Here is a 12,141-nt window from a genome sequence, read left to right as displayed (position 1 = left end):
ATAATAAATGGGAAACTACTATTTTTTGCAATTTTCAAACCGTGTGGATATAAATTATATTTGGTGCATAGACTGAAAATTTAATACTATTAAACAAAGGGCAGATGCCAGAACTAAGGGTGAGGAAAAAGAAAAGAGAATAGCAATTAGCCCCTCTGGAGCTCTTCTGGAATTAATATTCATGATTCTATGGAAGGCATAAGGAATGGGCATAGAGAAAATGGACCAAAGTAAAAGATATTGACTTGTGTGAAAATAAGAAAGAGATAAACTCTAACTTGGGTGAAAATAAGAAAAAGATAAACTTGTATTATGCGAGAGAAAGAGAAATAAATATGTTTCAGTAGGACCCTGTTTGCTGAGTCACATTAGAGTGTCAAAGGTTTATGTCTCCCATCCAAAGAAAGTACTGTCTCTTCGAGAAAGTTGTTAAGGCACAAAAATAGTGAATATTATGTCATTGCAGACAGTAATTAACAGGAGGTCTTATAGAATGCCAAATTATTTTAGCTCTAGAATGAAGATCAGCTGGTTCAAAGTTCCCTCATAAGTAAAAGAGGATTACAGTGCTACTTTGGAGAGGTGTTATAAAGATTATTGTTACAAGAAGAAGCAGGAAAGTTTTTGGTTTGAAAGATGAAAATGGTTATTATGGTATAATACACATTTAGAAAGTATGTCATATGGACATGATAAAGAGGGGATGCTTTAAAAATTAGCATTTTTCTATAAACAATTATTTTCTTTGATATGAAAATGTTCAAAATCTTTAGTTTTTAGACCACAGATTTTTTAAATTGCATGTGAAAATGAGCTGAGAAAAACTGAAATATTCTTCAACTGAATTTGTTCCACAGTAATTATACCATAATTTAATTTTACTTTTTTAAAACTTGTTTATTAAAATTGATGTACTTGTTAAATTGATAAATCACAATTCCAGAAATATAAATTAATATCTTAGGCAATAATACCCTTTAAAAATATTCTTGTACATTAAAAATATTTTAAGATTTATACAATTGAAGATACTTGAATAATGCTTAATATTAAATATGAAATGATTTTCAGATGCCATTTTATTTCGTTTTTAGGTGAATCTTTTTTTCTTGTTAAATATTGTTCGCGTTCTCATCACCAAGTTAAAAGTTACACACCAAGCGGAATCCAATCTCTACATGAAAGCTGTGAGAGCTACTCTTATCTTGGTGCCATTGCTTGGCATTGAATTTGTGCTGATTCCATGGCGACCTGAAGGAAAGATTGCAGAGGAGGTATATGACTACATCATGCACATCCTTATGCACTTCCAGGTATGGCATTCTTGATAAGAAGGCAGCTTGAGAAGTTTGGTATTAAATATACATATAGCTTTGGTTTTACTCCTGACTACTTGTACAGCTATTTGGTTACAAATACATGTATCTTTCCATTTGGATTCAGATCATTCTATTTTTCTTTTACAGGGTCTTTTGGTCTCTACCATTTTCTGCTTTTTTAATGGAGAGGTATGATAATTGATTTTATTCCTTCTATTATATTATATTTACTATCTGTCTATCTATCCATGTATTTAAATGAGATAAAATTATAAATTCCCCAGGAACAACCATATTAAATTCTATTTCCATCAGGGAAAGAACCATAGAATCTCTTACCATAGGTTTAACTCTCCTTCTCAAATGCTCAGGTCATATTGGAGTTTAAAGCTAGGGAAAAGTCAAACTCACTTAAAAATATTTCAAAAGCTATTCATCTAATCTTTTGAGATACCTTTGAGTCCCATTAAGTCTGAGCTTTTCCCCAGATACAGTGCTAGGCAATCCCAAATCTCATAGAACATACACTCTAATAGGAAATAAGAAATAGGATCATCTCATTTTCCCTCTTTCTCTTTTTTGCCTGTCTTACAATGCAGCCTAAGGAAGCAACTTTATGGCAAATACAAAAGGATTTTAAAAATTAAACTCTTGGTTGTACAGGGAAGAAATTCAATGGGTTAGGAAATTTAGAAGAGAATGCTCTAATTCATAACATGACCATGTACTCTTCAGTACTTCTAGATTTTTATCCATGAGTTTCCTACTTGGGAAGTTTCAGGCATTTTGAAAACTGGTAACATATTTCTTATGCATACAAATGTGTTATAGCTCAGTAATTTGAGCTCTATTGACTTAGCTCTTTATATGTTTTTAATCTGCTCAACACAGTTTAACCTGTAGAAGGATTTTGGCAAAATTGAACAAAGTTTAGAAATCCAGACAGCAGCTGAGTGAGACACAGACACTTGATAATGTGAAGCTTATCATAAAGCTTCAGATGGGGAACACATGGGACCAGTTGGTATAACCTATGACAACCATTCCTATAAAACAAATGAACATTGGAAATCATGCACACATCATGAAAAACTATAACATGTTATTTGCTCTTGCTTAAGTAATATTTTTACTTCCTCATCTTGGCATATAATAAAACTCAATGTTCAGTTTTTAATTAAAATATATTTCAGGTTCAACACATATTTATTTATATTATTATTATTTATTTTATTTATCTATATTTATTTATTTGTAATGGGGTGTAGAATTGCCACACATTGTAGACTATATCCCATACATTTAAGTGGTACTTCCATAATTCTTCTGCTATACAGAAGACAAGAGCAACTTTTTCTGAAATCAATGAGAAGCATAGACAGAGAATGCAGTTACAAAAAATAGATAAATCATTTGTTTGATAGTAAAATTCAAATAGATTTTATTATATACCTCTATAAATTTAATGTTATAGACACTGAATTAGACAATCCTAAATGCTACTTGTATAGGATGTAATAATTAAATATAGATGAGAGTGATATGGACAACATGCTAAAGAACATGCATGAAATAGGAAAGGTAGACCTCTGTATCTATGGAAACAGATTTTAATTCTATGAACTAATTTTTAAATATTCAAAACACACTCACTAGTAAAATATTTTGTAATAGGAGGCAGTGTAGAATAAACACAGCAATACATTTAAACAAGAAAGATGCTACTTTTCATCCTGGCCGTGATATTTTGGCAAATGCTGGCAAATTTCAGGAGCTTGTGTCTATCTTTCTTAAAGGGAAATTAAATCAAGTTCTCTACACAGGTCTCAGAAAAATAAATACAAGCTAAGAAAGATAAAGTTTTTAGCACCATGCCCCACTTCATGAGATTCTTAGTATACTTATTATTTGATTTGTCAAATCACTTGTTTTCAAAAATACATGTGCAAACAGGAACATTAATCATTTTGGATCAAAATCCCAAATTGGCTCTTTTATTTAGAAAGAGTGCCCAGGGAATATCTAAAGTAATGCCTAACACTCCTGTTACACTTGATCTGTGTAAACAAAAGGGACACAGAACCTTGATCTTCTGCCATGTCCTAAAATTGAGAAAATTTTGACATTGGAAAATTACAATAATACAAAATCTTTGAGCTAGGCTGTTGCCAAATCTTTCAGTTCCTCACAACATTTCTAATATCTGTTCCTTTTCTTCATCTCTGGAGATATAATCCCTGTTTCAGTATGATTCATTTCTTTTCTTAAGAAATACTATGATCCCTCCCTTTTTGTCTCAATGCCTCTTACTTTTTCCCACTCTCATAACATGAAGAAACAACTGCCAAATTCATTTTGTTCCAACTATGTCATGTACTTCTTAAAATCATTTGCTCAGGCTTAGTTTCCTTCTTGTTTTCCACATTAGGTCAAATGCCTGCTTTTAGCTTAATATTTGTGTTTTTTTTCTTTCCTACCTTTTATGTACTTTTTAGCCAACATCTTGCTATTAGTATTTCTCACTGGTTAAATAAATGTGACTTGACAAGTACTTGGATTACTTTCATTTTATCCCTAGTGCCCTCAGACAAAAATGTACACTGTGATCATAAACTAGGGACTCTAGTCATCAGAAGGTTATATTTAACAACACCTGAGGGTAGATATCCCATAAGATGAGCAAAAAGTTTTGTTGAGAACAATTAAACCCAAATTCTTTAATGAGAACTAGGTAGACTTTTTATAAAAGCTTCATACATATTTTAAATTGACTCCCATTAAGGAGTATAAAGTTTGTTCCTTATTGGGTGTTAATGGGTATATAAAGTTGTAATGTTACATTCTAAACATTTGCCTTACTACTTATATCATGGTCATGCATAAAACAATAAAAACATTCATATCTTTAATAACACCCAGCTATCTTCCCTTACAATGGAAATTTGCTTGTTACTCTTCCCCATTGATTTTTTCTCATTAAAAGTTTATTAAGAGTAGCTGCTTTAATGTCGTATTTAACAGGTGTGATATTGTATTAGAGGAAGCAGAAGAAAAATGTAACATCCTTAGAGCAAATAACATAAACAAACAAACAAGTCTACAAGGCCTGTGGATCTTTAATTAGGTTTATTTTTAACTATAGTAAGACCTCACAGTTCAGGAAATTGGCTTTCTGTGGTTTTTCTGATGATTTAGTTGCAAGGAAGAAATAGAGTGATGACCTTAATCAAAGTAGATATCTTAAGAACAAACAGTCATATATTTCAATAGCCATTTTCCTTCCAAATTGAATTTAAGCTTTCCTTTTTAAGACTATAAGTACTAGACTCACAGCTAAGCTATTACTTCCTGTCAGCTTTTTCTCATCCTTTATATAGAATTTTTTATACAAAGCTATATGCCACTTCCCCTCAACCAGAAACTATATTGTTTATGTACTCAACCAATTCAGCATTTAGTAACAAAATGAGGAGAAATTTATGAAACAAAAAATAAGGATCAAAAATATTTCTCATCAGATGTATCTAGATAATTGGTCAATGGTCATTTTTATTTTGAATCTCTGAATATGTATTTAAAATTCACAATCTGAAGCCATTCAATTTGTAGTTTGCTCATGATCTTGAGGTTGTTACATATGCCGATGTTATTTTTAAATTATCTTAATTTAAATATTTTATATGGAGGATTTAGAATTATATTACTAAATTGAGAGGAAAGTTTAATTTTTGCAAGATAAATAAATTTGTTGCCTTATAAATGCTTTTATTTTCAAAGCATATTTACATGAATATAAATTGTTTTCTTCAGATATGGTTACCATATATTTTTTTAATTGAGCTTGAAAGTCATGAAGTTACTGAACTTCATCATAATGTAACTTTTAATACGAAGTTATTTCATTTTAATTATATAATTTTTAAACTATATAGTAGAGTGAAACTAACTGGTAATTTTAATACCTCATTTAATTTTACCTAAACACATTGTTGGCTTTATATTTGCTCCTTCTTTTTTTCTACATGAAATGAGACAATAAAACTTTGGGTTTATTTTAGGTGACAGACTATAAGATACTTTAACAGGAACTCTGAAGTATTCTGTAAAGCTGCAGACATCCTGGAACACCTATTTTCTATAGAATGTTTGTAATTGGAGGAATTGAGGTTGTGTGTGTGTGTGTGTTTGTTTTAATCCATTAGACTAGGAAATAACAAGAAAGAAATAAGCCCTTTTTAAAGATTTAATATTGATTTGTATACATGGCTATAGTGAAGAGAAAGTTGAGGAATTCTATAGAAGTAGTAGAAAGTTAAACAATTATACATCAGTACGTAGAAAATGAATTACCAGAAAGTTGCTGTGAGATGCTCAGATTCCCTTTGGAAAAGCACTGAAAGAGCCAAAGAGCAATAGAGAGCTTGGGGAAGACCTTTCAAAGCAAACCCACTCTGGGCAAACATAGATCGGGTCACAAGGATTTGGCTAACACATTCATAACCTAGAAGCAGGCTGCTCCAAGCCAGTGTGCTCACTCATCAGACCTGGAAAAGTCCTCCAGGTACTTAGCTAGAGATGTATTTAAATATTCTCATTTGTGCCCACTGACTGACAATGAAGAAAATTCACTCTCGTGCCTTACATTCCATTATGACCAATATTTTACTGTATAGGACCCACCTACCCCTGATCTCTAGCTTCAAACAGAGGGGAAGGAAATCATTAAACTGCAAATTTATTCAGCAGAAGAGGATTCAAATATATAAAAATGGAGTGGTTACATTCCTAAATTTATTTTTCACAATATTCACCAGATTTATAATTATTTGTTCAACACTTTTCTTTCCTCTATGTAGTAAGCTCCATGAAGACAAATATCGTGCTCCCTTTTTTAGAATGTAGCACAATTTCTGGCATATGGGAATCACTAAAAAACAAAGGTTGCTGCTACTGCCCTGCTGCTGCTGATGATGATTTGCATTCTTCGTATCCTAACTTCTTTTCTTTTGTATATCTTTCTCTTATCCTGTCACGAATTGTCTTCTCATTCTATTAATAAAGACATTAATATAAAACTCGATGTTGTACATGAAATCTTGTAAATGGGGGTCCAGATTACCTATTTGTTTGGCAACAGTAAATACATATGCATTATAAAAGCTTTGAAGACAAAACAGGCCATGAAAAATATTAATGGAATGTAAAGTACAATGTAATTGTAATACATTTCCTAATGTGAAGATGGTACACTTAATTTTTTAAATTAAGAAAATGAAGCTATATTATTCACTAATTAACATAACTTTTTTTTAAAAAAAGCTCTTCTCAAAGACCTATTTAATTGTGCTTCAAAAACAGTGCCTTCATTTCAATTAATGGGTTGTTCTTGCTCTTTCCGTTTCTTTTTGATTGATAGGTTCAAGCAATTCTGAGAAGAAACTGGAATCAATACAAAATCCAATTTGGAAACAGCTTTTCCAACTCAGAAGCTCTTCGTAGTGCGTCTTATACAGTGTCAACAATCAGTGATGGTCCAGGTTATAGTCATGACTGTCCTAGTGAACACTTAAATGGAAAAAGCATCCATGATATTGAAAATGTTCTCTTAAAACCAGAAAATTTATATAATTGAAAATAGAAGGATGGTTGTCTCACTGTTTTGTGCTACTCCTAACTCAAGGACTTGGACCCATGACTCTATAGCCAGAAGACTTCAATATTAAATGACTTTTTGAATGTCATAAAGAAAAGCCTCACATGAAATTAGTAGTGCGTTGATAAGAGTGTAACATCCAGCTCTATGTGGGAAAAAAGAAATCCTGGTTTGTAATGTTTGTCAGTAAATACTCCCACTATGCCTGATGTGACGCTACTAACCTGACATCACCAAATGTGGAATTGGAGAAAAGAACAATCAACTTTTCTGAGCTGGTGTAAGCCAGCTCCAGCACACCATTGCATGAATTCACAAACAAATGACTGTAAAAGTAAATATACATGTTGGGCATGATTCTACCCTTATTGCCCCAAGAGACCTAGCTAAGGCCTATAAACATGAAGGGAAAATAAGCTTTTAGTTTTAAAACTCTTTATCCCATCTTGATTGGGGCAGTTGACATTTTTTTGCCCAGAGAGTGCTGTAGTCCTTTTTGTAACTACCCTCTCAAATGGACAATACCAGAAGTGAATTATCCCTGCTGGCTTTCTTTTCTCTATGAAAAGCAACTGAGTACAATTGTTATGATCTACTCATTTGCTGACACATCAGTTATATCTTGTGGCATATCCATTGTGGAAACTTGATGAACAGGATGTATAATATGCAATCCTACTTCTATATCATTAGGAAAACATCTTAGTTGATGCCACAAAACACCTTGTCAACTTCTTCCTGTCTTACCACACAGTGGGAGGGAATTCGTACCTGTAAATATAAATTTTGTCCCTTCCATTTCTACCGTATAAACAAATTAGCAATCATTTTATATAAAGAAAATCAATGAAGGATTTCTTATTTTCTTGGAATTTTGTAAAAAGAAATTGTGAAAAATGAGCATGTAAATACTCCATTATTTTATTTTATAGTCTCAAATCAAATACATACAACCTACGTAATTTTTAAAGCAAATATATAATGCAACAATGTGTGTATGTTAATATCTGATACTGTATCTGGGCTGATTTTTTAAATAAAATAGAGTCTGGAATGCTATATTTGGTAAATATTTTAAAGACAACCAGATGCCAGCATCAGAAGTCTGTTTGAGAACTAAGAGAACAGAAACATCTATCATATTTATTTTAAAAACACAAGGTCACTGTTTTATTGACTATATTTGTTTTGATAACTCATACCTTAATAATAGGTGTGTTTGACATATTTCTTTTTTCATTTTGACAATGAACTCACATTCTAATCCAGAAATTTTAAACAACTACTGTGATAAATACCAATCTGCTACTTTTATAGATTTTACCCCATTAAAATATTACTTTACTGACTTTTTACTATGTGAAGATATATAGCTTTGGAAATGTCCCAGGTTATTCAAGAAATATAAAAAACTAGAAGGATACAATATATACCATATACAATGCTTTAATATTTTAATAGAGCTACTGTATATAATATAAATCAGGGAAATACTTGAATATATCATTGAGAAAAAATTATTGTCAGATCTTACTGAATTATTGTCAGACCTTATTAAATAAAGATAGAAGAAAACCTTGCTAATGAATTAAAGTGAAATTTGTATGGGATTCAGTTTCTCTAATGTTATTTTCCGCTGAAATCTCTAAAGAACAAGAATGACTTCAATTAGTAAAAGTCAATTTTGGGAAAAGTCATGGGTATCTGTTTTTTAAGTGTGTCAATCTGATTAAAATGGATGAAACTAATGAATTACTCATTATAAGTTGTTTCTTAAGCTGTCAATATGTCAATAGATGGTGAGTTCAGAACTTATTTCAAATTGCTGAGACAAATTATCTAAATTTGTAAGAATTAACATATAGAATGGTCTGGTCAGTACATTTATAATTTATCTATGCATAAAAAAGTATTGTTTTGTTTTAAACATGAATTTCATAGCAAGCTGCCATAGAAAGGAACGCAGGCTGTTCTGGACCTTCAACTGCCTAAATTATACAAAAATTCATTTTAATAAACTCAATTATTAGCTATTTATTATTCAAAGACCCATATTTAAATCCTTTGCTGACCATGTTGACATATATCAGCCTTCTTCTAGACAAACTGTCAAGTCTCAACCATCTTGACAGTAGAAGTGACAGTAAAAAATGTTGATCAGAGATTATATTAAAATGAACATGTAATTTTCAAGTATTTTTGTTATGCTTTTATAATATTAATTCTAGATCAGATTTATTTTATAGCCAGGGTTTGTCTGTTGTAGAGTCTTGAGGCATAGCAGTTATTCATGATTAATCACCGTTAGTTTTGTACCCATATATTTTTAGAATAGTTTTAAATGTTACATTTCTCAAAAGCTGAATGCTACTTAATATCTTTGTATCATACTCATAAAGCAAAGTAAATCTGACACATTTTTTAAAGCAAACTTCTTTGCTGTCAAAAAAATAAATTTGGGGAATTTCTAGCTTTTAAAATGTAGATCTGCATTTTACTGTGATTACTTGTGAAAGTCATATTTTAATTTTCTAAATTCTAATTTGTCATTTTCTTTCCTAAAGTTAATTTCCAATGCATTTATTCATAAAATATTCATTCTGGAATGCAGTGTTTGTTTAAATGTAATCCACTGTATATAGAATTAGTGGTGGCTGTAGTGCTGTATTTATTGCTTATAAATTTTTTTTAATGTGAACTTTTAATTTTCTCTTGGTTTTAATCTGCTAGTAGAAACCACTAGTTATCTGTAAAAATATATTCAAGATATCCTGATCAATTATAACAATTTATGTTATGCCTACTTAGAGTATATCTCTATTTTTTGATTGTATGAAAATATTAAAGTTATAAGTTAAAGTTTATTTTCATTGATATTTACTAGAGTGCCAAATAATCTAATTTATAAACATAATTCTTACAGTAATCAATGGGATACTTCTCAAAATTAACACATCTCTTAACAAAATATCTCTTTTGCCCTCTTTAAAGTCTTCAGTAAACCAGTAAATGAATTCAATAAACCAATTAAGAAAAAGTCATGATTTGTTTTTCAAACTAAAAAAATCCAAATATACTACAATGGATGCAAACTCCTTCCTATGCTGAAAGAAGAAAAAGGATGTCTCAAAATAAGAAAATGTTTAGAAATTCATCTCCTTTGTCTACTATATTTCATCTTGTAGTTTTGTTTAAATATTAGAAAGAAAAATAAGAAAAATAAGTATTTAAAGGTAATTTTTGAAGAGGGCGTATTCATAGCTCTCACACAAATATAAAATGAAAATGTTTCAAAGATTTTGTTTAACTCATTAATTAATGAAGGAACAAGTAAGATGTTACAAAAATTCAAAGGAGAATTCAAAATATCACACTTATATGAGAATATTAAAAATGCTGAAATTAATTTATAAATAAGTGCAAAACCACTCTATCCTTAGGGCAATAATCAGTTGCATTCCAGTTAATAACTAATTTTTATTTTTATGACCAAGAATAATGTACATCATTATCTGTTTTCTGGAAGAAAATGCCCATTTAAAACACTTGCGTTTTTTTCTTATAATCTCTCCTCCTTGTGATTATACTAATCTCGAAGAAAGAATATTCTTGATTAAAAATATTTCTAGTTTCATAAGGTTTGGCCTATTGTTGAGATAGGTACATGAGAGTGTTAATTACAATATAGACCTCCTCAAGCTGGTTTTACAAATCTAGAACCATAGTGCACTTTTTAACAGCTTCATTGAGATATACTTCACATATCATATAATACTTCATATTCAAAGCAGTTTTTAGTATATTAGTAGAGTATATTTTAGTACATCCATAGAGACATGCTACCATCGCCAATTTCATTATATTTTTATGACCTTGAGAAGAAACAGTGTATCCTTTAGCCATCACTTCTCTATCCCTCTATCTCTACTTTCATTTCAGCTATAAACACCACTAATTTACATTCTGTCTCAACAGATTTCCCTATTCTGGACTTTCATATGATTGTAATCATATAGTATGTGACCTTTTGTGACTAAATGATTTCACTTATGTTTTTAAAATTCATTCATGTTTTGGCATGTTTCAATGTTTCCTTTTATTCCATTGGGTGAACATACCACATTTTATTTATTCATTTGTCTGTTGATGGATATGTTTGTTTTGCTTTTACCTTTTGGTTATTATAAATAATATACCTATAAACATTTGTTTGCAAGTTTTTGTTCGTACAAAAGTTTTCATTTCTTTTCAGGACATTTGCAAAACAGCCAGATCATTTTACATTCCCACCAGCAGTGTATGAAGGGTTCTGAATTCTCCATTTTTCTCAACACTTGTTATTATCTGTCTTTTTTATTTTAGACATCCTAATGGATGTGAAATGGTACCTTGTAGTTTAATTTTCATTTCTCTGATGGTTAAAGATGTCAAGCATCTATTGGCCATGTGTAATCTTTTTTGGAGGAATATTTATTCAGATTATTGGTCCATTATTAATTTGGTTGTCTTTTTATTATTGATATATATATATATCAATATGTATATATATATAGTCACACACACACACATATCTGCAAATATATATGTGTAGGTCTCTTTTCAGATAATTTGCAAATACTTTCTCCCATTCTGTGAATTGTCTTGTCCCTTTCTTAATTGTGTCCTTTGATGCATAAAAGGTAACAATTATTTATTAAGTACTTTTTTTTGTTGTTGCTCATGCTTTTAGTGTCACATCTAAGAATCCTAAGCCAAATTCAAAATCATGAAGATTTACTCCTATAAAATCTTCTAAGAAATTTATAGAAAATTATAGGTCATTGATCCATTTTGAGTTAATTTTTGTATGTGGTGTGAGGTAAGGGTCTAGCTTCACATATTTTTGAACGTGGCTATTTGTTCTAGGATCATCTGTTGAAAAGACCATTTTCCCCATTGAAAGGTCTTGGCATCCTTATCAAAAAGCAATCAGCCATAGATTCATGGGTTTATTTTAAAAATCTATTTCATATGTGTATATATATATATATATATACACATATATATATACACATATATATACATGTCTATCCTTGTGCTCAAACCACACTGTCATTATTACCTTTGTTTGTAGTGAGTTTGAAATCAGAAAGTATGAATTCTATTTTATTCTTCTTTTTCACAATTGTT

The 12,141-nt window shown here is 30.5% G+C and overlaps 1 protein-coding gene and 1 long non-coding RNA gene across 6 annotated transcripts in view; one reads left to right on the top strand and one right to left on the bottom strand.

Moving 5' to 3' along the window:
- Window positions 1–10,266, top strand: part of CALCRL (calcitonin receptor like receptor) — a 111,427-nt gene extending 101,161 nt beyond the window's left edge. For all 3 annotated transcript variants that reach the window (XM_054548582.1, XM_054548581.1, NM_001131732.1), the window contains 3 exon segments: window positions 1,095–1,313; window positions 1,467–1,508; window positions 6,736–10,266. In XM_054548582.1, coding sequence (XP_054404557.1) covers window positions 1,095–1,313; window positions 1,467–1,508; window positions 6,736–6,951 — 477 coding nt within the window. In that variant the 3' untranslated portion in view covers window positions 6,952–10,266.
- LOC129058067 (uncharacterized) overlaps window positions 1–12,141 on the bottom strand; it is a 195,069-nt gene that overhangs the window by 24,910 nt on the left and 158,018 nt on the right. The window lies entirely within an intron of this gene.

The sequence above is a fragment of the Pongo abelii genome, chromosome 11 (assembly GCF_028885655.2).
Source record: "Pongo abelii isolate AG06213 chromosome 11, NHGRI_mPonAbe1-v2.0_pri, whole genome shotgun sequence".
Classification (NCBI taxonomy): Eukaryota; Metazoa; Chordata; class Mammalia; order Primates; family Hominidae; genus Pongo; species Pongo abelii.
This window is presented reverse-complemented; position numbering and strand designations above follow the sequence as displayed.